The sequence below is a fragment of the Polyodon spathula genome, chromosome 21 (assembly GCF_017654505.1).
Source record: "Polyodon spathula isolate WHYD16114869_AA chromosome 21, ASM1765450v1, whole genome shotgun sequence".
Classification (NCBI taxonomy): domain Eukaryota; kingdom Metazoa; phylum Chordata; class Actinopteri; order Acipenseriformes; family Polyodontidae; genus Polyodon; species Polyodon spathula.
This window is the reverse complement of record NC_054554.1, coordinates 24,403,629-24,429,370: the sequence shown is the minus strand read 5'-3', so window position 1 is coordinate 24,429,370 and position 25,742 is coordinate 24,403,629. Positions and strand designations below refer to the sequence as shown.

At 37.3% G+C, this 25,742-nt stretch overlaps 1 protein-coding gene across 1 annotated transcript; it reads right to left on the bottom strand.

Moving 5' to 3' along the window:
• Positions 1-2,782: 2,782 nt before the first annotated feature.
• Positions 2,783-16,147, bottom strand: LOC121296123 (glucagon receptor-like). Its single transcript, XM_041221348.1, has 13 exons — positions 15,979-16,147; positions 14,698-14,794; positions 14,189-14,296; positions 13,659-13,771; positions 12,809-12,915; positions 11,919-12,078; positions 11,079-11,238; positions 10,649-10,709; positions 7,235-7,304; positions 6,652-6,740; positions 6,415-6,553; positions 5,175-5,216; positions 2,783-4,528 (listed from the first exon to the last, which is right to left on the bottom strand). Exons 1-13 carry the CDS (start codon positions 16,024-16,026, stop codon positions 4,217-4,219), a joined length of 1,506 nt encoding a protein of 501 aa, XP_041077282.1. The 5' UTR covers positions 16,027-16,147; the 3' UTR covers positions 2,783-4,216.
• Positions 16,148-25,742: the final 9,595 nt, after the last annotated feature.

Below are 25,742 nucleotides of genomic sequence, written 5' to 3'. Positions count from 1 at the left end.
GTGAAATGTGTTGCACAGAAGAGGGGAGCACAAGAGGAGCATTGCTGAACGCAACACAGAAAACATCTGATAGTATAGCCACATCTACGAATGGGAAACAATTGATCCAGAGGGTGGTGCAAACCTTGCAAGATATGAAAAATAACAACAGTAACAAAGCAAAACCAATAGAGAACCCTCACAGCTACAGAGCAAAAGCCATCAACCGGCTTTCTGATAAATGACCCATTTAGATTTCTCAAGATCTAGGCAAAATGCAAGTAACATAAAGTACACTACGTACAGCCATGACCAAAGGTTTTTGCATCACCAAAAATGGAGACATAATTATGAACCATATGAACATCATTTACATCTTTTATTTAACATCCTGTAATCAAAGAAACTACAAAATTAAATTGCAAATGTCTACTGGAATGCATAATAGTAGTACAATATTTCATGTTAGATTTCAAAATGTCACATTTTTCAATATGCAAAGTGGTATGTAATTCAATATGTTATCGTCACATTATTCAGCAGGTTTCATTCGAGTTTATGAAGCAACATTAGTTAATTCCATAGGGTGATGCAAATCTTTTGGCCATAGCTGCATGATGGGCCGTGTGGTTCCCATGATATATACCACGCCTGGGGTGGTGATAAGGCCCTAGGCATCATTTGTGGAAAGAAAAATAATAAAAATTATTAAAACCCATTTAAATTAAGACAAAAACAGAAACTTTGATTGTGTATTTCATTTAATTTAATTTAATTCAATGTTCGCTTATTAAAAATTAATTGCAGGGAGTTTGTGAACTCGTTATATGCAAGGCACACATATTCTAATACGTTTTCATCCTTTTGGATCTCAAAATATGTTTTTGTTAGTTGTCAGACACCCTCACGTCGAAAGTCATGCCAGATTAAGTTGTTGATTGAACCAGATTTTACGCACCAATCCGACCACGGTGTGAGGGGACAGCATCTCAGTTTCCCGCAGACACTTGAAATCTGGCCTTGTCTTTATCTGCTTTTCTAAGAGTTTTCCTGACTGACAGGAATACATTATTGCTGGTTTTAAACTCGTTGTCACTGTTAAAATATGTATTTAGTCCAGCTCAGCGTTATATAACTGGAGACTGAATACTGGTCCTCAGCTGAACTTCTTGCACTGGCATAAAATTCCCTTAATGTTGTTGAGATTTTTTTGTCTTATTTCCATAAAATGAATGTCCATATTTTTTTCTTTAATTACATGAACCAGCACGTGCTGTAGTTGTTTGGGGTGTTTTTATCAATCTTTGTTTTCTTCTATTTCATTTAGCTGTTCCTCATCTACTGTTATGTGTCTATTCTTGCTGGAGCACTTATTTTATTATTATTTTTTTTTTCAGATGGACTGCTGTCTTCACTCAGAAAGTTGTTGTTCCAGATACGTGGAGTTTCATCCCCAAATATATTAAAGAAATAGACGAAACGCCACTCATTTCTGGCTGTGGTTTTGTAACTAACAACAAATAAAATGGCAGTTTGTCATGGAATGTAGAATGTAGTGGTGCGTAGTGATTTATTCAGTGTGAAGCGGCTCATTAGTATGCAAGCCATGCTATATATACGTCATGTGATGCTGTTTAACCAATCTGGAGGGTGCTACTTTTTCCAAGCCATATAGTTTAATATAATATATTCTATATCCTATCTATATATAATAGTATATATCTAATATATGATATATATATATAATATATATATATATATTAATTACTTCCTACCCACTGGATATAATTTCAGGTCTGCTGCAGTTCTGTTTTAACTAACCCCTCAGGATAAGCTGCAGATAGACAACAACACTACAGTATTCATTTGCTCTGATATTCTTATCATTATACAAACAGCTCGTAAAGACAGTCAGGGAAAACTATCAGAAAACCAAAGGAGGCTGGGTAATGAACCACAAAGCAAGCAGTGCTGGATAAAAAATAAAGTTTAGGACCTCTTTTCATCTTAGCAAAAACCCCTTTCATGTCACGGGCAGTGCAACAACTGGGTGGAATTCAAACAGATGCTAAAAAGGGTTTGTTTAGCCTAGCTTATTTATTAACCATACTAACAGGCATATTTGTTTGGTTTGTCATAAAAACATTTGGACCTGCTTGTTGACTAGTGCTTTCAAGCACTGTTTAGCTTTTGAAATTAAACTGTAGCTTAGACAGAAGTGGCAGGCATGGGAGAGATAAAATGACTTCCCTCATGTCAGAACTAGTAAACTGTCCTTTCAAACAGCATGTATTGTCTCTGGACCTAAGGAGATGTGCACAATTTGTGGTTTCATTCATTTGTTCTAAAGACTACAACCCTGGGCTTATCCACATAGATGGGACAGCAAATAGACTATAAACACCCCACACTATCAGTGTGCCGCTTCCTTTGAAAAAACACCTCAAGACCAATTTCAAGACTACATTTCTCACAAGACATAACGCCAGCAATCGGCAGAGCTTCCTCTACATTACCTTCCACACCACAAATGATAATTGTTTAATGTCGGCAGAATGGTTTTAAATAGGCCCACTATCACAGTGAGACGCACCAGACCTCTCCAGGTGTTGCCATAAACTTTTCTTCCAATTCCACTTGCTTCTTTTTGTTCATTATTTATCTTTCACTTAATGTTGTTACGAAGCATAACAGTTACTTATACTGTACTATACTCATGAACATCCACTTAAATTGTAGACTGCAGATGGCTCCAAGGAAACTATAATAAAAAAAATAAAAATAAATAAAAAAAGATCTAAAAGATCTAAAAAATCTATTTCAGGGTACATTTTTTTCTGTAAAAAAAAAAAGGCACAGATTTTAAAACGTGATCATGATATGCTTTGAAAAGAGCAGTCCCTAGTATAAATTTAAATAATACTAAAATAAAATAAATCTGTATTAAAAATATAAGCAAAACAAAACCAACAAACTTTGGCTCACAACCTTATTTGCTAAATTAAATTAAAAACAAACATGCGATGCATTATCTGTGTCCCCGTTGTCTTCGTTCGTTTTCTTAAGGTTACCAAAATGAAAATAAGACATGTAAGGCTGTCATGACCTCTTTAAAAAATAAGCAGTGATCACTGATCATTGTTTGCCAGCTCTAAGAGCCTCACATTCCCTAGCAGTAAGCATACAATGAATCTCATAGAGTATCCAGAATAATACTCACCACAAAAACCATGCTCAGCATTCAATAGAGTTCAACAGTAAGAGCTGCCTTTTGGCTTGGTGTGACGATAATTCAGCACATGCAGTTACCTTCTTTCTGGCTGAGAGAGGAGAAGTCATTCAACTGAATGACATTGGCTTAGACGAATTTCCAGGTGCTATTACAGAAAGCTACAGACTTCATTGAAGGCGGTCTTCATATTGGTTGATATGTGGATTACTATTGTGCTTGTCTGCTCTGTGTTCGCTCGTCCTTCTTCCTTTTTTCACATGTAAAAAATAATACTGTAGAAAGCAATGTTGTGAAGGCAACAGCACAATAGTATGCAATTAAGGAAGCATACTGTCCAAAAACTGGAAACGGTGGAAAGTAACAAACACTATTAAACATGTGTAGTCCTTAATGTACAGTAGCCCTAAATCTGATAACATTTCATAAGACTCTTACTAAGTTTTGCTGCACCTACCTGTACCTCATAGGATAAACTAGGAACAGAGTTCTGATGGCCATACGAGCCGACAGCCTAAGCAAATTACCATAAACAAACAAAAAAAGCGGGGTCCTCTTGTAACTCGTGAAACTTCTGTTGGCAAAATCACCTTCTGATAGCTGCTGCTAAAAGCAGTATTATTAATTTACATTGGTTCAGTTGTTGGGCAACACTGCAAAGCCATGGTTTTCACAATTAAAGAAAAAGTAGGATTTTGTAACACGATCCTGCACCTGTAAAGTGAATTAAACAAAGACTTCTCTACAAACCATGAAACAGGCCTTTGATTGCCTCAATTTGGCTTTGAAAAAGGCTTCATGTTGAATCCTTGAATGTTGCAAGCAGCTCAACAACACGTTGTTACACTTAGTGCTGAAAAGCCGTCTTCGAAAGGCAAGAATAGCTTCATTTTCCCAGCCTGGAAACCAAGGCTTGCTTACAGCATACAGGCCCCAGTCACTTCCTCAGTCCTTTGAATTGTTATTTTATTTCCTCTTCTGGGTTTTCCTTCCCACCTCGGCGGCAGGTCAGAAGTTGCTCTCGCTGTTCTCCTGAGGGAACTCGGAGGAGTGCATTTTCTCGGTCAGGCTGATCTGCTCGGTGACCATGCTGCTGCAGCTCCCCTGGCTCTCCTGTGTGGGCGGCTGCAGGCTGTTCTTGGTCTTGCCCGTGCCATTCTGGTAGCTGCTCACCAGTTTGTGTTTCTCATTCGCAGGTGGAGCGGGTACACTGTTGCCATTCTTAACGTGCGGCGTTTGGCTATAGGTGTGCCGGTACTCCTCTTCAATAATCTGGCCCAGTTTCCAACGCTTCCACTTCTTCAGAAGCTCCGACTGCACCTGCGAAGGGAGAGGGTAGGGTTTTAACATGTCAACCTTCTCCTAGCACAGTCCTATGTTGCTGACATTTTCCTGCAGACTATAAAGTTTCACAGCTTTATTAATTAGACTTTGATTTGATTTTGATGCAAAGTTTCCCCTTTTTTCTATGTTATAAATAATAATAATAATAAACATCGCTTAAAGCAGGGAATCAATCAGGAGTGAGTTTATGTTTATGAATCAGTGAAAGTTTCACGCCATATTGCACACTGGACACTGACTCGTATGAATAGCTGCCTGACACTCAGGAACGATGACAACTTTATGATAATGAGGTCATATTTAACCTTTCTCTCAATTTGTTAAAAACATGCCTTCATAGATGAAAATTATTGGGGCTTAACGACACATCTTATGAATAGCAAAAGCCGTTAAATAGGTGGCTATGGACGAAATCCGATCATGTCCTCCTGTTTCCTCATTTCAACAACCCTGTGTCTTCCATGGTGGTGTTAAATACAAGCACCGGGTGAAAATAAATAATAACTGTCTGCTGGGTTTTCTATTACTGGCCTCCCCATAGACAGAATCACCCTTGCCATAGCGCCAGAGTTATCTTTAAAAACATAGAGAGAGGAAATTGAGTGCCTTTAATCTGACTTACCTCTTTATTAACAAAACAGTACAAGATAGCAACCAGCGAGCCCTGGTAGAAAAGAAGATAGAACACAATTAGGACACAAGGAACAGATGGAAATGCCAGAGAAAAACAAATGTAGTTGCATACTGGTAGACATACAGCATTGATAGTGCCACACACAAGGATTGTAACGTACAAAATAACTTTTCCAAAATGTACTGAGGCTTCCTGTTGCCTGTTTTACCAGACTCAGACTTTTTACTAATTACTGTTATATTGGTCTCCCTGAGTAGATTGCTGGTTCTTTTTAAGGTGCAAGCCCAAGATTTTGATGAGCAATCCCTCTCATAGTGCACTAGTACTAGCCATGGCAGTCAGCCACTATTGCAAAACACTTTGAGTAAAATGAAGACTACAAGTTGTTCTGCATTGCCAGTAAATGTATAATATTTGGGATTTATTACAATTGTGGTACAGACTAATAACTAAAATGATCTGCATGGATTTGAAAGTTAGACACAATACAGTGAACGAGAGGGAGATTCAACATGTAATCCCCAGTGAAGATCAGATGCAATACCCCTGCTGACTGGGTTAACCCTTTGTGGTCCTATGTCGGACCAGGTCCGACTTTACAATTTTCCCTTTCCAGTCCAATGTCGGACCCTGTCCGACATCATCAAAAAGACGTAAAGCACGGGTCTCTAATCATTTTTTCTCCGGAAAAAGCAGAGAAAACCTTTCAATGGCCGAGTGAGACTGATAGGAGCCGAATGAAGCCGGAAAAAAGGGCGTATGCCATAGCCCCATCCACCACAGAGATAACACGGACATAACAAAGGAGGTAGTTGCTTCTGCATCCAGCGCTCAAAGAATATCATGAACATTTGCAGAGCTTTTTGGAGATGTTATACTAATAAAATAATGACTTGGATCGCATTATTGAGGAGTTTGGTGATAAAACCAGTGATCAGGAGTGGATTTATCAGTATATCTATAAGAGGTATGTGAAAAATACAGCGAACAAGCTGTCGGGCTTGGCTGTAGATACAGTACTAAGTGTCCTTTTGCGATTCAATGCCTTCAAACCTGAATTAAACATCGTTTGTAAAATAAACACCATGTGTGAAAATAAATTGGACCTGACGCGCCTGACAAGCGCTGAATAAATGGACTGCAAAGGGTTAATACACTAAGTAATCCTGCATTGTTCTCATTGTATGCTCTTTTCAAATGGTGTCTTTGAAATAACAGCAGATTGCACCTGGAAGGAGTTGAAGAACAGCTCGAAGAAGAGCTTGACATGACGCAGTGTGCCCTTGGCGTGCTCGTCCGTCACAAAGGCGAACACCACCTCGTGGATCCCCAGCAATGGGATCAGAACCAGTGTTGATTTAGCCAGTCTGCAGGGACAGAGACAAAAGTTAGAAACGGTCACCTCAGCATTTGGAAAACTAAAAACCTTGTGCTTGAAAACACAACTAGTAAGTATTAGACTCACCGGAATTTGTAATCCGTGTATCGCATTTGGTGGGCCCTTAGCTTTGACACAAGAATTTGTATTATTCGGATAAAAATGAAGAAATTGATCTAGAAAAAAATACAGATAATAACAATATTATTAACTTCACAGCTTAAACATGGCTAAATATTTAAGATAACTTAGTAACCAAGGGGGGAATTCAAGCAATACAAATGAATGCCAAACCTATATTCAAGACAGGCTTTAAATAAAGGGTGAGTACATTTTTTGTGAACTGGATAATCAGGATTTTTTATTTTATTATTTATGGTGCAAACCAAACCAAAATCAGACCCAACTAGGTATATTATGAAAGCTAAATCAGTACTGGGAGCAAAGATGGAAGTGAACTTGTTGGGGGCTGGAGGTGGCTGTCAGGCTAAAGAGAAATGGTGAAAATGCAATGGAGCTGCTATCGGAGGGTATCAGCGAGGCAGGAACTGTTTTAGCCTGTTTTAGAGTCATTGTAGATTGTAGATCCATTGAATAGATCCCCTTGGCTCTAGGTAATGGAACTACATTAATCACTATAGTGCAATATGGAAAACCTGGTCAAACTCACCAAGATAGAGAATATTATTGGGGACCGAATGATCCACCAGAACCCCATGTTCAAGTTTCGTTCCCAGCACCTACAAGAGGAGGAAAAAGCAAAGCTTGTTAGAATATATAAGTATTACATGCATCTAAAAATCAAGTAATCCAGACATCAAGACTCCCAGCCTTCTTGTGACCTTAGTTCTCTTCTTTGTCTACAGAGTGATTTACACACCACCCAAAAGCATGCTGAAAGCCAATTACCGTTATCCTGTAATTATTTATTAAGGCTTATTACAAACCATTGTTGGTCTGCTTTTGTTTTCTAAAGTAATTCAAATCTGCATATGTAGCATTATGTAGCACATCAAATCTGCATATGTAGCATCGTATTGCTTTCTTGTTACTATAGCCCCACTACTGCCTAAGTTAATGACCGTGGGGGTATCACTCAGTCAAAGATCTTCCCTTTTATAAACGCAGTGATGGATTCTGTATGTCAAAGTTGGATTGACTAGTGCCATTGAACAGGCAAATGATCAGCAAATCCAACACGTATTTTGAACATGCTTTTGCATTTTTTTTCCCTGTAAATTGGATTAGATAAATCTTTTTTATTTGATTTTATACCATTAACTCTAATGAAGCCTGTTCTGAGTCGAATCAGCAACTGATGGTGCTCACTGTAAATCAATGTGTTCTTTAACAGATTAAGATTGTGGTCATGGATTAATGCTACACACTCGCTGCCATTGTCAGTTATCTCATTTGAGCTCTTTAGTGCCTCCTCTTGCTCCAATCACAGGGTGCTACTCTCAGGAAAATATGTTCATAGGAATTCCTAATAAAGTTATTCTATATTTACACAGTACATTTTCCTAGATTTATTTGTGCTTATGACACACCCAACTTAATATAATCACTTATCTTGCAGTCAGGCCTGTTAAATTACAATATCACCTTGATTGGGTGCTGCTAAGTCAGTTCTGTTTATACTTTATTTCAGTTTAAGAAGCGATGAAGGACTCTGATGCACATATACAAGAGGAGAGTCGTGCATTGACTAAAAATTAAGCTAAGAAGTTAATTCGGCCCATATTATTTATTATTACAACTCAAATGTTAGCTTTACAAGCATAACAAGTGCACACAGCTAGATACGTGTATTGCTCCAATGAAAAAAGCTGTTTATTTTTATTTTGTTAATTTCCTATCTTCTTTTTGATTAATGGTTCACGTGAGGTGCAAAACACCGAGCTACTGAACTAATCATTAAACACTGTTGCTTTGTGCTCTTCATCTCTAAAAACAACATCCTTCATGTCAGAATGACACAGTCATTTAGGCAAGCATGTTAAGCTTATCCTGTTTTATATTTTAATTTGCTACTCAAGTGGCACGTCTGCACTGTCTCCCACAGCACGGATATAGAAGCAATCAGGTTAATCCCAGCTGCCACTGCTAATAGTATATGTTCCGTGCCTTTCTGTCACAAAGACGGCTGCATTGGGTGACGTCAGACCAGAACCAGGAACCGGGAAATAAACAACAGAGATGTGGGGTTTGGCGGAGCTGAGCGATTATTCTCGGTCAGTATTTAATAACGAAATAGACAGAAAATAAAAGGCTGTAAGACAAACAAGACACAGGACACAGCACTCGTAGCCAAAACAAAAGACAAAGAAAACGGACTATACAGACAAAACACAATGAGCTTGTATTTTAACTATTAACTAACTATTCTCCACTCACCGAACACACAACCCCGAGTGGATGAAAACGTGTTGCTTTTATGAAGTTGTACCGAGACTCGATTGTTAATCAATCATTCAGTTGCAGTCTCAGTACAATTGCATGCGAATTAATAAAAGTGCAATTCCCTGTGCTCACACATTATTACATATTACCTGCACATGAAGTGCTGTGCAATCCTCATGCCTAAGTACAAATATACATTTTAAACACTGGTGTTACACAGACCCATTTATATCCCGTGTACCAATGACTATAGACCAACACTAACACACTACACGTAACATACAACACAAATAAATAGCCCAGGGGCGGGCTTACTTTGCCACACTTTCATACATTGCCACAACTTCTCATCAAGCCACACTTGAGCTGCCACAGTGACAACCCTTCCCAGCTTCCTGCCCTACACTTGGCAGATTCCAGATTTGTATGCACTGCCCCTTTTTCTTTTTCCTGAATTATTTATTATTTATTTATTTTTTGCATATAGTCACCAAGGACATGTTGGTGCACACATGCAACATTGATATCATTTAACTGGTGACATTATCTTTTTTTCTCTGTTATAGTCAAACAAATATTGCTGTCAAGCCTGCCAACAGAATACAATATGTCTATTGTTGGCACACACCTGTTACACTGAATTTTCCAGGTGAAGTCATTGACGTTACTTGCAAACAGTGATGGTATGTGCTGAGAAGGAGTGGAATTAGATTACAACAGAATATTTTATCACACAGCAACTCTGTGATATGAATTAAGAAGCTCTAAAAGTATGATTATAACTTATATGATTATTCTTTTTTCATTCATTTTTGTTTTCAATAAATGCAAAATTATTAAGGTGACCAATGCTCTATTGTTTTTAATGCAAACACGTACATTATATTCAAGCGATTTAGGGAGTTCAGCAAAATCAAATTACATATTTTTCAAGAATGCAGTTTTAGAAATGTATTTCTACAGTGCTTAAAAAACTTAGATCACAGTTTTTAAAATAGTAAAGAGAAATAATTACTTATTTGTTTATCATGCTGACATTATTCCTTATAAAACTTAATGCAAAAGAGCAGGAAAAAAACTGTGATGGTTGGGTGTGTTTACGCTGCAACCTAACAACAGGGATGACGAGTGATTGGATAATGTTTTGTTGGATGGATTTTTATTGTGCACCTTTTCAAAGTAACTGCAATATTATCATTGTAATAGAAAATAAAAAAAGGACTCGTTGTTAATATCGCCGAGTCAAGGAGCCTGAATGTCTGAGCTGAGTCTTTTGCGGCCGTGTGGGAGTCAGGAAAAATTCCACTCGAGTCCGACTCGAGTCCTACAAGTCTGATATACACACACATATATACTGTATCTATAGAGAGAGAATAATAGATTGGGCTTTAGTGAGTTACAGGAAAATAATTCCATCTCATGTTTATGGGATGTCATAAACTACGAGACTGTTAGGTCGAGTAGTTTGTAGAGATACAACTTATATATATTATGAAATGCATGTCTCTGGGATTCCATTTTAAAACAAATTAATCCAAAACTTGAGGGACAGCCCATCCCATTTACAGAAAATATATACTGCAGGCATTTTCTCAGCCTCTGTGTGGATCATTACCACCATGCAGTGTGTATCTAATGCCAGCATTGCATTTGTCATCTTGGCCCTAAAAGAAGCACTTACTGCGTGTTTTCAAACATGTATTTAACAACGATCCAGGGCACAACAAACAAAAGGGGTGCTCCTGAAAGAAAAGAGAAAGAAAACAAAGGATAAATAAATATTATGCTTGGAACAAAACTGGACACCGGATTTCCATATGTGTACTTTTACCAAATAAGCAATCCAACAAACGTCATACTTTGTAAAAAGTACTGTACTGTATGTATACTTGTGGGAAGTAGGACTATTAATGGTCACTTTGTTTTCTCTCTGTTTTTTTCTCTCTGTTTTGTATTATGCACTAATGCATTATATTCCTTAACAGTTTTGACAATAAATAGCACATTTATGTTATAATAATAATAATAATAATAATAATAATAATAATAATAATAATAATAATAATAATAATAATAATAATAATAATACATTAGTACATTAGATCACTTACCCCAGCCTATACATACATAAATATTGAAGTAGCTTTTTTCTGTGAAGACAGTGATGACCAGCAGGTTATGTAGGTAGATGCCTTCGACCAGCAGCCAGGTGTAATTGGCCACAACGCTGTACTGCATCAGAACCAGAGCAGCTCTGCATCCAATCGCAGACTGTAGACAAAATGACACAGCATACAAATATATTGAAATGCAATTAAAACCTTGCTTTATCTAGCAAAATACGGCTTGCACAAAAGTTCACCAAAAAATCTGACATAGAAACAGCTCAGAATATAATTTAGCTGCAGCTATTTCCCAAAACTGTTTCTGCCACTGGGATTTACTTTAAAGCAATTTGAAATCAGGTTAATTTCCATCAGCAGCAGCTGAGCTCAGATCGATTTCAAATTGGACTTTGCCAGCCCCAGTTTGGGGAAACAGAACTCATATCTTCAACTCTGGGGGTCAGCATCCAAAACGAAGGACTCAAAGGGGGTGCTATTAATTACAGGCAACAGAAATAAATGTAGGCAGTGAATATGTTACACTGTCAGGGAAATGTTGAAGGTTGGTAAATTAATCGGTAAATAGCAATTACTCAAACTCTTGATATATACAGGTGGTTTTGGCTTTTGTGAAATTGACTTTTTGGTTGCAGATTGGATTGTAGAATGCAGATGATAACAGATGTCATCCCATTTTGATATTGGAACAAGATGAGATTTTTACAGACTGGTTTCATGGAGCAGATAGACAGGCGGCAAGTTGTGGTTCATGCTCGTTTTACACGGTTACTGTGCCAGAGAGAATAATCACTCGCCCTCTAGTGGTGATGAGTTGTGTGACCCTACCTCATCATTGAACCAGAGCTGGATCTTGAAGTCATCATGGAGTTTGTTGCTATACTCCCATGATCGGAGTAGCATGTCCTTGATGAGGATTGACATGGCGCGCAGGATGAACGAAACAAACAGGTTCATGTGGATGTAGTTCCTCATGCAGTGCAACTTCCTGATTCAATTATAAGGGAGAACTCTGTCAGGCAGAGAAAATACAGAGCAAAACATACAACCTGACCCTCCCCTAACATACATTAAAACTGTTGTTTCCTGATTCCTAACCTTGTCTGGCACTGTAGTCTGATTGCACTACTGTAAATGTGACCAAATGCACAGGGAAGCAACCATTAAAACTAGTGCATTGGAAAAGTCTTAATATCCACAACAAGCAAAAAAATGATTTATTTTCAGCACAAGCTAGGAGATGAGTAATGTTGTTCATGGAAAGAAAATGGATTAGAAAGGCCTTTAAAGGCTATACTGTTTTTTTTTTTATTAATTTAGTGGTTGCCATTTTTAAATTTTTTTTTATAGTTTTCTCCCCAATTTAGTAATGTCCTATTATTTTTTAGGCTCATCCCACCGCTACCACCCCTGCGCTGACTCGGGAGGGGCGAAGATGAACACACGCTGTCCTCTGAAGAGTGTGTTGTCAGCCGCCCACTTCTTTACACACTGCAGGCTCACCATGCAGCCACCCAGAGCTACAGTGTTGAAGGACAATGGAGCTCTGGGCAGATTACAGGCAAGCCCGCAGGCCTCTGGCTAGACCACAATTATCCAAAACAGGAAGCTAGATTAAAACAACATATCCATTCTGGAGAGGTCTTTGCAATGTGTTAATAATGTACAATACAATTGTCTACTGTTCCAGGCATCTTATCCATCTACAGTATTATTACCTGAAAACTATGAGAATTCCCAGTGCTAAAGCCAGAGCACACAGCGACACAGAGTAGCCCACTGTATACATGATCTTGAAACTTTTCAGTGTCTTCCCAAGCCCCTCCTGCACAGAAATAAGAGGTAAAGTAATTCACTATATCAATCACTTTGGATTGACTTGCCATGTAAGCAAAATAACTAAGTGTTTACATCCATTTCATTAGCTCTTAATAGCATTTACAACATTAAAACAGGCCCCCATTTTGTGTTGAAGATCTTTGCCTCTTGGCTATTTGTATAGATTTTTCCAGTACAAATATGTTGATCCACAAAAAAAGAAAAAACATTTCTGGTACAGTAGTGAATTATTCTAAAGCACAGGAAGTGACCCATTTTTCACAAGGAAGCAGCAGCAGCTTGTATTCTATAGTGTTGTCTTTTCAAAATTCCATGTCCAAACTGTAACATTTTAATAGGAAATAATATAGACTCAAATAATGAATGAGTTACTTAACACATTGAGCTAGATTCTGAAAGCGTTTCACACCAAATCATCATTAGCCATTTTTTTTTCTTTCTAGTGTAGTTTCTGATTTGGTCATTTTGTTTGGGTGTGTTTTTCCTTTTTTGTTGAGTAAATAGCTTTGCGAATCCAGCCATTATTCTTTGTGAAGATCAAACCATATTTTCATATTTTCAGTTCACATACTTTAGAAAATGTTTTTGAAAGTTGAAGTTTTGTGCAAAATCATCAGTACTAGTAAGCACTGCTTGTTTAAAACCTACAAGTAGTGTAGGGAATTGTGATGAGGTAAGTTTGGTGTCTCTTAGTAAGGTGAGTATGGTATCTCTTTCTATTCTCCTTACCTGCTCCTCGTCGTCAGGATCACACTGTGTCGTGTCCCTCCAGGGTTCCCCATTGTCTTTCATGACCCACTCCCCATCCGGGCCACACCTCTGAGACACAAATCCTGTTCGGACTGAAGAACAAACCACCATGTCTTTTAAAAGATAAAGCTTTTTTTTCACCCATTTACCCTATTGCTGTGCCATCCATTCACGTTTGTTACATTAGACAAGTCAGACTGCAGGCAAGCCCAGGAATTCTTCATGATGAAACCTTGATAAACTTCTGTTAGGCTGATACTAATGATCTTAATTAATTGGCATGAAATTATCATTTAATACCAATGCAAAATTAACCGGAACTTTATTATTAGAAGTGGTTTTTATAAAGTATATTTACCTTACATGTAAACACAGCAAGTAATGATATTTATTGATTATACAGAACTCGTTCAATTACTAAAGAAAATAACTGCAGGGCATTTTTTTTTTTTTTTGCATGTGGAATTTCTTTTCTTGTTCTGTTGTTCCATTGGGAAGCGATAATTTACCTTTGTCGTACCATGGCAGATACCACGGACAGGAGACATTGACTGTTGTGTTTGGAGACCCATCAGGCCAACATGCATATTTATCAAAGGTACGGTTGCACACTGGTACTGAGAAAAAAAAAAAAAGAAAGCAAAAAAGTTGTTCTTACAAACAAAACCAGACAAGCTATACACATGGTTTAACTGTTCCTGTATTTATTAATTCATTTATTTATTTGATAAGAAATATTGAAACCACTGTGTCAGATTTGAGTACAACATTTCCATAACTGTTTGTCATTCAAAAGCTGCCGGATGCTTTATCCATGAAAAAAAGAAATAAACAACGCAGGCAGTGTTCAGCTATAAAACACAGCAGATCTTATCAAATTCAGGACAATTGACTACATACCTTAAAGCTACAAACTCCTTTAAACCATGAACAGGAGGGTTTACAGGCAAAAACAAAACCAAACACATGAGCTATGAAATACAGAGTTTTGTTAATACTAAAATATTGATTTACACACCTGCGGAGGCAGGCTCCCTGCTGATGTTTGTGATGCACTCTTCCTTGTAGCGTTCCCAGTTACCTAGCAGAACCTTGATGGCTTTAGCTGAAAATCCCTGAAAGTGAAAAGGTACACAGCATTAGAAAAGCTTAAACTAACACATCGACACGCTTGGTCAATTGCCTGAAGCACAAGCAATGGTCTGGTATCCATTCTGTGGCAATACTCACAGCAGATGTAAAGGTTTTCTGCAGATTCCTTTAGCTTGCTCAGAAACAGCATAATATTAAAACATTCAGACAAGTTATTACCTTGAATCAAAAACAAATGAACTCACAATGTTTCCCTATATATCATTCAAACATCTATAGATATATTTTTTTCTACTTGACTTGAGATTATTTGATAGCATTTCAACTGAATGTTCAGCTGGCAGTCGAAAGTGCTTGTTTTCATCTACTGATATCCCAGCTTTCTGTGAATGGGAAGGATCCCATGGTGCTGGTCCAAGGGGGTCAAAGACAAATAACTGAAATGTCCTGGCTTGATTCCACCCTGAAATCCCTAACAACACAATGGGAAAACAGAGAACCTGGAATTATTAAATCATAGCCCAGATTGCTCACAGGACGTGATCCTGTCACTTTACGAGTTCATTTATAGAAGGGATGCTTCTGGTTATAACAGTTGGTCTCCTACCCAGAGTGCCAGACATATATGATAATGTTGACTGCTAGGTGTGAGACATATGAGCTTGTCTGACCGAAGCTGGGTACGGGTCCATACATAAACAAACCCTGTATACTGTATTTACAGAAAGTTTGTTAAGTGAACTGTATGCAGCTCTGCTCTGCTTTGTTTCCCTAAATAAGCAGAATGCTGCTTTCAAGTCTAGCTGTGATCAGTTTTCCTATAGCTGCTCGAGAACATTTAGAGAAATCTTCACAATCTATTTAATCTTGAATAAAGAAGACTACGCGGTGACCTGATTCATGCATTCAAAATTCTAAAAGGTATTGACAATGTCTACCCAAGGGACATTTTCAAACTGAAAAAAGAAACAAGGACCAGGGGTCACAAATGAAAATTAGACAAAGGGGCATTCAGAACAGAAATTAGGAGTCACTTTTTTCACAGAACCAGTAAAGTTGTTGAAGCTGACACCCTGGGATCCTTCAAGAACCTGCTTGACGAGATTCTGGGATCAATAAGCTACTAACAACCAAACAAGTAAGATGGGCCAAATGGCCTCCTCTCGTTTGTAAACTTTCTTATGTTCTTATGTTCTTATGTCCTTACCTGACTGGCTGAGAATGCTAGCATGGTTAGGAGAAACACCTGCGACATCCCTTTGTCTTGCTGTCAAAGCTCATCTGTAGTGAGGCAGGGACTCCCAACGTTCTTCAATACCTCTGCTGGGAGTTCATAGGGGACCTTCTCAGGAGGTCACTGCAGAGCCTAAACAACAACAACTACAACAAATAAGCATTCCACTGAAAATCCATTCCCACTTGCATTTAAATGAGGGTGACCGTGTCATGTGACATTTGATCCCTGCAGTATTATAAAGCTGTCGTAATTGTGGATCAAGTCCAGCAATGCAGCACTTTTAAGCATCTTCCATTCATAGCCTCTATAATGATCTCAGTCAGATTAGGCATGTTTGGGATGAACAATGTATTCATCATCCTTTGAATATCAGATACAGATCCTAATAAAGTGGACAATCAGTGCATATACTGTACAGTAGGTGACCTAGATGGAAACATTATTAATAAATGAATACAGTCTGTTGAATACTGTTGAGTAGCTCCTCCTGAGTTTTGCTTTCCAACAGTTGGCAATAACGCTAAAAGCATTCCGATATAGTAATGAACTATTTTAGTCACTACTGAACCCACTTCCCAAAAATACTGGGACTGATGTGAGGGCATCCCAGCTAAATGCATCTGAACTAAATCCATGGGACTAGGGAGGTAAATACATTCTCCATGGACAACATCAATTTGATACACTGGCTAGGTGTAAATGGTGTTCTCTTGTTGTCATGGTTTCAGATAAAAAGGTACAAAACAAGATGTCAAATAAACTTTTCAAACTGAGAAAACAGTACTTGCCAATTTTTTTTTTATATATATATATATATATATATATATATCTATATATATATATATATATATATATATATATTTGTCATATATAAATTTGTCTTGAATAACAACCAAATGCATTTGTCATTTATATAAATTATCTGGACCTACTAGAAGTCCAGATAGTTTAGACCACTGCTCAGTGGTATACCAGCCCATGCTTTCATTCTGCAGATGAATAGAGAGGTGGAATTGGATTTAGAAAGAGTTTAATTGGGAGGTAGAGGTTGTTTGAGTGAGCTGGAGGGAGAAAGAGAAAGGAAAATCCCCCAAAAATCGACAATCTTTGCAAAACCTATAGTTCATCCATTTAGGTACAGTATATAATGTAGTTGAAACTATGTTAAACAAAAGGCACTGAGCTACATAACTGTCTTCATAACTTTGTGCCAGGTTTCACTTTGGAAATCAGTGGGCATGCATTCCTATAGGTCTGTATGGGTCATCGTGTAACTTACGTGGGCTGGTCTCTTCAGCTGAGTTCCACATGATGTTGGAGAACGGAACGAAATCTGAAACGTTTCTGCAAAAAACACCTTTACCATGGAAACATTTTTGGCTAAAACGTTTCAAATTCCATTCTGTTCCAGTCTTGGAACCCCACTCTTGGTGAATAAATGACAGTAACTGACAGTATTTTCAAACGTGGCCTAAAACACATTTATATGGTCTGCAATAATCTGCAGGCACGATCCTCTAACTTTGTTTTTTTTTTCTCTTATTGTAGCCACTTTTCGAAATAAATCCCAAATACCATACATAGTTATGGTTTCTAGACGCCCTAGAAAAAACGGGATCGTCACCACTTATTTTTTTGTCCTGATTAAATACAGTGAAAATATTAAATCGTCCTGTTTTTCTGTACCTCTATGGGTTTGAAATGTTCAGTTTGTGCGTGTAAAGTTTTGTAAACGGCTCCTTTAAATTTGAATTTGCCCTATCATCACACGGTATAGTATATATTCCTTCCCTCACACCCCGTACAGACGTTGTCTTGATCTACAATTTGAGATTGAGGATAAAATAATATTTTTTTATTTTTAATTTTATCCATACTGTCAGTAGTGCTAAATGTTTAACAATCATTCTTCTTCATGGTCAGGGAGCTATGCAGTCTAGACTGTACAAACGCGGCAAGTTGGTTTAAATAAAATAAACGAAAAGAAAGACATTAATTATTCTAAAATAAAATGTACCAGGATGTTATGTACAAATTTAATTAGTTACTGTAACAAAGTAATTTAACTGCGTTGAAAAAGCAATAGTTCTGGGCTGGCATTGCAATGTTAAAGTATACATGTATTCAGAAGTTGTTACTTTTTATAATACAAATATACAGTAGTTTTCTAATCAAGTAAACAGTCTAATATAATTGTTCAGGCTGTGTTAGCACCATAAAAAATGAAGTAAACATGTTTATTACTAATTAATTTGAAATATTTTTTTGTCTGCTTTATTTCCAGAATAAGCATTTTAACTTAGCAGACCAAGTCTACAACTGACTAGCAAGCAAGACAACAGGGTCCAGAAGTTTGTGTAACCCAGACAGGGTCCAGCCATCCAACACCTATATTATGCAGGTGAAGCCAATGAAGCTCAGTGACATGGAAACAGTAAAAATTATGCAAAGGGTTAGAACAGAAAACGAAGCTGAATGCACAACATGTTGGTAAGATTTTAACATTTTTTTATTTCTTTTTGAGACAACTGCAGATAATTACAATATGTTACTAAAGCAACAACGTGTTTTTGATAGCTTTAGACTGCATGCAACAGACAAATATGTTTCATATTATTGGAGCAACTTTTTAAAGTTGGAGTTAAAGCACACACTAGATACAGATCAAGTGTATAAGAATATGACGAGAGAAGAGGAAAGGTAGTGAGGTAAGGGAACAAGTGGTGCAAATAGATGTAATCATCATATAATATTACAGCTGCTTATATATATATGTACAGCCTCTCTGCCTAAGAAAATGTTTAGAGACTCTACAGTTCCTAAAAGCAATTCTTCAGCCCGTACTAAAACGAAAGCAATTTTATGTAATGTTTTAGCTCCTTACGCTGTGAAGTGCTTAGAAGACTCCTTAGCTTCTGTTAATTATTTGAGTATATCCACAGATGCAAGCAATCACGGTTGTGTCAAACTGTTTCCAGCAGTAGTTCACCATTTGTCTTAGATGAAAGTTTGCAGACTTATTGGATCTGAGAGCCTTGAGATAAAAATAATCTTACTGAGAAAGGTGTTGCTTTTGGAGGTGATAACACAAATGCAAACTTGCAAGCCTGAAGGAGTGTCCTCCAGTAGCAAACCACTTAATTGGTGTTGGCTGCCCTGCTCACATTTTGTAAAACACCAACCAGGATGCAAATGATTCTCTGAGTACTGATGTTAAGGTGTTTGTGGATAAGATTTTTCATTTCTTTTCAGTGTACACAGTATGTGTGACTTTGTCAATGTGAAATTCAGAAATGTGTTTTCTCATTCAAAAACACGGTGGCGTTCCGTTTCCTGTAATTGAGAGGATTTTACTGCTGTATAAGGCTCTGAAATCATTCTTCTTGTCACTAGATTCTTGTCCAAAGGTGCTTGAAAATTTCTTTCATAATGAGGTCAGTGAGGCATATTTATGGTTTGTACAGTCAGATGTCACTTTTTCAGGAGGCTACTCTAAAGGTTGAGAAGGAGGCCAATTCTGTAGCTGAAGTCTATCGTGTTCTAAGCTCTGTTGCAGATCATATCCGGGAACGGATGGAGCAGAACTTTTGTAACCTCAAGGTAAAAAGTGTGCTAGGAAAGCTTGATAAAGATGTACAGAACAGGTTTAAAAATGATTCCTGGGCTTTTTATTCTATAGCTTATGAATATTTGCAGACGTTGATTGACAGCTTTAACCAGTTTAAATGTTTTACGTGGATGATCCATTAGAGTGGGATGATATTGAGAAGGGTGTGCAGCACCTGAGCACAAATAATGGAGTTCTAGATGAAGCTGTGCTCTTTGATAAGCTTACATTTCTCAAAAGGTCACTGAACAGAAAAGTGGCAGGATGAGTGGGGTTCTCTTAGCTGCTCAGAAAAGTGGGCGCAGTTTTTCAAATCTTGCACCAATGTAGAACAGTACACAGAACTGCTCAAGCCACAATGCAAATGTCAAGAGAATCTTCTCCTTGATAAATGTGCAGTGGACTGATGAAAGAAACAGGTTGAAAGCTGAGACTGTCCGAAATCTCATTATGGTACAGTACAATTTTAAAGGTATGACTTGTTCACCTTTCTATGATTACCTTTCCAGCAAGCCGCAAATATTAGAGCAGATGTCAAGTGCTGAGAACTTAAAAACACATGTCCAGTCACACAAGCATTTCACACAAGAATTTCAGTTAAAAAATAAAATATATTTCTTATTTTTGATGCCAGCAAGCACTAATTTCTGTTACACTAATCAGCACTAGAATGAAGAATTGTCATGAATGTAGTGTTATTTGTGATGTGCTTCAATGAACACACTGAACATTTTAAACCAATAAATATGTGTTATTTATTATAAGGCAGTAATTTCAACTGTTAAAGCATCGATGAAGAATTTCAAGAAAAAATTTCCCAGTTTTTGACTCAGATAACTCTAAGTTTGTGTCATACAAATTTACAAAAACTTGTGTTCCAAAGTCTAAAATCCCTAACTGACTCTCCCAAGAATCAAAACGGATTAAAATGTAATTTGTTGCGCACAACGTCATGTGCTTGTAATAAGGTGTTATCTGATTTTAGAAATACTGCATATAATTAAACAAGCCATTTTAAGGGACTGTAGATTTCATTCACCTGTATACAGTAATTGATGGGTTATTTGTTATTGTCTTGTTGTATCATGTAATGCTGCTGCTGGCAGTAATCTCATCAGTCATTCTCATATTCTGTTTTAAAGTTGCTGTTAGAGATTGAGAGGGTGTGAAGTTGAACCAGTGACCTTGCACACTGCAAGCAAGTGTCTTAACCACTGTACAAAAGAGCTGGGCATGCATTTGTGGTTATAGAACTCAAAGCCTCATCTCATCTCACCGACAGGTGACAGAATCCATAATTGCACGTTACAACCGTGTTTGTAAAAAAAAAACAAACACATAATTTTCTATTTAAAGTGCTTTTTCACAGTGTTGTCACAGACCCCACAGTACAATCCATTGTTGTACAGAGCACTGTTACTATTTAAATATAAGGTAAGTGATTGATTAAAGTTTACTGTCTGATTTTTTTTTCCTTTCATCATGTTAACTAAATACATTAATTCAAACACTAATAAATAAGGAAGAATGTGTTTTATGGCTTGCTTATTAGCTGTACATCAGCGTGTTGACACGAGGAAGCCCCTCTGCAGTAAGTAAGCTATTGTATGACCTTTCTATTTCTTATTGCTTTCAAAAACCTTCCTTATATCAACAAAATGCATCAGCAGCATCAACCTGTCTAGTAAATGGATACATTTAGGACCTCAGAGATCAAGCACTCACTGTAATTTCACACACTCACAAACTCTATAAAGCAGACAGTTTTATTCATTAATTTATTTATATTTATGCCTAACGCTGATATTAAATAAACTGTAGGGCATCTGTCCAAAAGGATATCAGGGCAGGCGTGTGAAAACAATCAGGGGGGCTGACTGTCCGGTTACACAACCCCTAAACTGTCAGGCATTGCGGCTGAGAAGGTCAAGACACTAGCGTGCCAGATCATTATGCTACAGTACGAGTCTCAAGGCACGTTTTGTCTGTTTACACTAAAAGCTCAAAAGAGACCAATGGCGATTAACTTATTTTTCTCAGCATGGAAATCTACAAGCAGATGGCATGGGAACTTACAGCTAAATCCAAGCTTCTCAATTATCTGATAAAGTATATTTTTAGTTTACAGTATCCATCTGTGGCCCTTGACCTGTGCTTTTGTAGTTTTGTATTTTAGGGTAACATGAAAAGAAAATGGAATATTGAGAGTAATGATACCAACATTTACATTTAACTACAACATTTTTCAGTGTTTTAATACAGATGTCATTTTATGTTGAGTGAACAGTTGCAATCAATCATAATTTCCTATTCAAAGTCTTCATTCCTTTTTGAAGAATGTCACACTTCCTTTAAAAAGGGTACCTACCTGTCATACAAATGTTAAAACAACTCATGGAGATACATGGAGCACACAGGATAATTAAATCAGAATTCTCGGTCCAATTCAATTACTTTTACTGGAGAGAAATACAGAGAAGTATTATATGTGTTTGCTATAAACAAAGTGAATATATGTAACAATACTGCTATTTACCAAAAAAAAAAAAATCCTCGGTTTCGTATCATAACAAGTACAAATAGTTGGGGTTTGTTGTTGCTGGAGAAGCCCTTTTTAAAATTGTATTACACTCACTTAATTTAATCTGCTCTACTCCAGCAGGGCTGCCATGAAAACAAACTGATTACTTTATTAAGCTCATCTCCACTTTTGCCTGTTTGATCCTGATATTTCTACATGTAGAGGTGAAGGCACGAAAGCATAACGACACAGTCAGTTGCATTACAAGTGGGGTTTGCAGAATGAAAAGAGAATACGCAGTGCTAAGTGTGCCATCAACAAAGCATTCCCTGCCACCTCTGAACATACAAAACTCCTTGCATTTAATGTTCTCCTCCATCAGCCCTAAAATAAATACTTAAAATACCTCCAGGGTAGAGCACTTAACATACTATCTAAATGCTTTTAGGGATTGGATTGACCCAACCCTGTCTAACGTTGTCAAGCTATTAGCTGCCAACATAGGTAAGATAAGCAGATAACTGGGTGACTTGAGTGCTTGTTACCGGGGAAACAAACAAGCAAAAGAAACCAAAAAAAAAAAACAAAGGACATGGTGAACAGCTCTTTATTATCAGCTTGCTTTGCTAATTCCAGTATCACAAACATTCAAGGAAAGGCAAAACATAATTATTACTTCACAAGCCTCTTTTACTGCTTTGGCTTTGGAAAAAAGACATTTTGTTGGGATCAGGCAGAGACATGACCCCCTGCCATACACTCCAAACACACCTCATGCTCCAGATATCGGGCTGAGCCTCTTATCTGAACTAACTTGCGGTGTCCAATTCGGCTGTACTCAGTCCTGACCAAACATAGGAAGAGGCAGTGGGGGTCCAGAGAAGCTTAGCACAGTTCCCAGAACCACAAGGTTCTTTAAACACGCCGCGCTGGGCATGCATCCAAAAGGGCTTGGCAGTTCACAGCTAACATAAACGCGTTGAAAGTTTCCTGACAAGAGTTCCATTGCCTAAATTAGGTTTTTAGCCTAGCGATATTTGAAATTCCAAATACTAAAACAACAACATCTGTCCATCTTTGCTTGATATCTTCTTACTTGTCAAAACCTTCATTCTAGAAAGATGTGTTTATGCATACAGAATATTGTTCAGTTACTTAACTAAAGTAGTTTCCCCTACTTCAGTGGTGGCCATTACACCAAACACTGCAATCTATTTTGGTGGATCTCAACGGCCTCTGCGATCCACGAGTATTTAGTAAAGGGCTTTAATATAATAGTGTCCAATACTTAAGATAGCAATAATAAAACAAACCAACCACAACAGAAACGTAACAAATGTGCAATCAAATCATTTTTAATATTAAGCATAGGTAGTTATAAAACAGAAACTTACCAGCATTTTCCATGTCTTGAAACATGATGTAGGCAGGGCTCTACGCTAACTTTTAAAAAAAAAATATAGACATGCAACTCTTTTTTTCCTTCCTTTCTTAAATAACACTTGCAGAGTTCAATACTTTTTCATCAGAAAAATTCTAATGAATAACTTTTTTTCCATCTTAAACGATTTTTAACTGCCTGGTAGCGTATTTCTCAGAATGTGCTACTTGTCTCTTTATGGTAGTGAAATGGTTTTGCCTGACGTTTTTGGATGTATGCCTCTCCACACATTGTGTTCCGTTTCAAATCACTGTGTTTTAATATATTTTCATGTTTTCTGGCTCCCTGTTAAAAATGCAGTCTTCCCTATCATCAGTTCCCCTGCATCCTGACAAAATGTGCAAAACATGGATTTTTTTTTTTTAACATTGACAAACTTAAGCCAGGGAAAATCTTTTAGCCACTGTTGGTTGAACTTGTATATGTTTTTTTGTTACTTACAACTGTGAACATATTGTAATTAACATAGCCCTTCTCAAAGTTCCCTGTTTGCTTTCATCTTCTGACATGCCTTCATTGCTCATTTCTTGTAAAGACGCCGCTGTATCAGAATTTTGTTCATCTGGGTTTTCTTTTGAAGCCTCTCCAATCACATGAAAATAATTTGTTATTTTCCTCATCTTGGTTTGACAAGTTTTCAAACTGTCTGGAAACAAGTAGCCATCGCAATGATAAATCAGTGAAATTGGCAGGCATGGGATTTGTAGTTTTTAATGTGTGATTAACAGTTGGCAGTGCACACCAATAAACTACATTCCTAGAGTACATTACAGTTGAGAGCTATAAGAGTTTAGATCCAACTGTGAGTTTTTTTTTGTTTTGTTTTATACTTTCAGCTGAAAAAAACATTTTTTACGTTTTTACGTTCACATTTTATAGTCAACCTTTAGGAATTTCTAGTCAAGCATTTTTTTAGTCTCCTATGCAGAAACTTGTCGGGACATTTTCACCTGTGTTACTGGACAACACAGAAGGCTCTCCCCATCAGCCATAACAAAAACTGTTGTATGCTTGTATGTAAGTGTTTGTTCTGATTTGTCCCAAGATCCACCCGGATCCACGTATTGGCCACCACTGCCCTACTTTATGGTACTTTGCCAGAGAGCATTTTATAGTTATCAAGGAATGTAATAAAAATGGCTGAATGTACTGTATAAGAATAATAGGCTATTCAAATTGACTTTCAATCCCTCTTATTGATTTCCAACAGCTTAAAAGGATAGAACATCTATCCTAGCCATCTGTCCTGTATTATATCTTCTTACTGGTACATTATTAAGTAAGTACATTGCTCTGACTCTGCTTGCTAGTTATTGTGATTAAGAGATGCCGTGTCCCATTCATACTGCTCACAGGCAGAGAAGTGTAATGTTATTGATGCAGACCAAAACCTTCAATCTCATTATGTTCAGCACGCGAATGACCATGAAATAACTGTTTTGAATTTCGGGCCCTATTCTGATGCACATTTTCAGAAAGAAATGAAATCATTTCAATAGTGATTTAAACTATGCCAGTTAACATTTACAGTATACTGGGAAAGAAGTACAGCTAAATAATAATACAAAACTGCAAGATCTGTTTAATAGACTACTCATATTGACTTCCAATACAATACCGCTTATTGATTCCAATTAAAGCAAGTACAAAAGCCACAATAAGTAATATACAACTAGAAGGTTTTATTGCCAGCTTCAAAATAGCACCCTGAGAATATATACAAAGAGCATGTAACATGACCAACATTCCATTTAGAGGATGGCTGTACAGTATAGGGCTAATTGTCAAAGTTGTTATTTAGCTTTTGGGCTGTAGTCACCTAAACACCCCACTGCCTCCTGGGCCCTGACCACTGCCAGGGGACATCTGATATGTCTCCTCAATAAACAGCAATAAAAAAAAAAGTAAACTTGTTAAATATTCGTAGACAGACTAAAAGTTTGTATTACATATTTTGAACGATATTGCATAAGCTGTTCCAGACATTAGGATGTGAAATAATGTCATTAATCGTCTAACATGGTTCTAATGGAAACTTTTCTACATTCGCTTAGACTTGAGAAAGACTCATTATGTAGTGTAGGAGCAGTATAGTCTGTTGCGTCTCTCCAATGTAATATCCCTTTGAAAGGTATGATGTCAATTGCCATGCTGCTTACAAACAA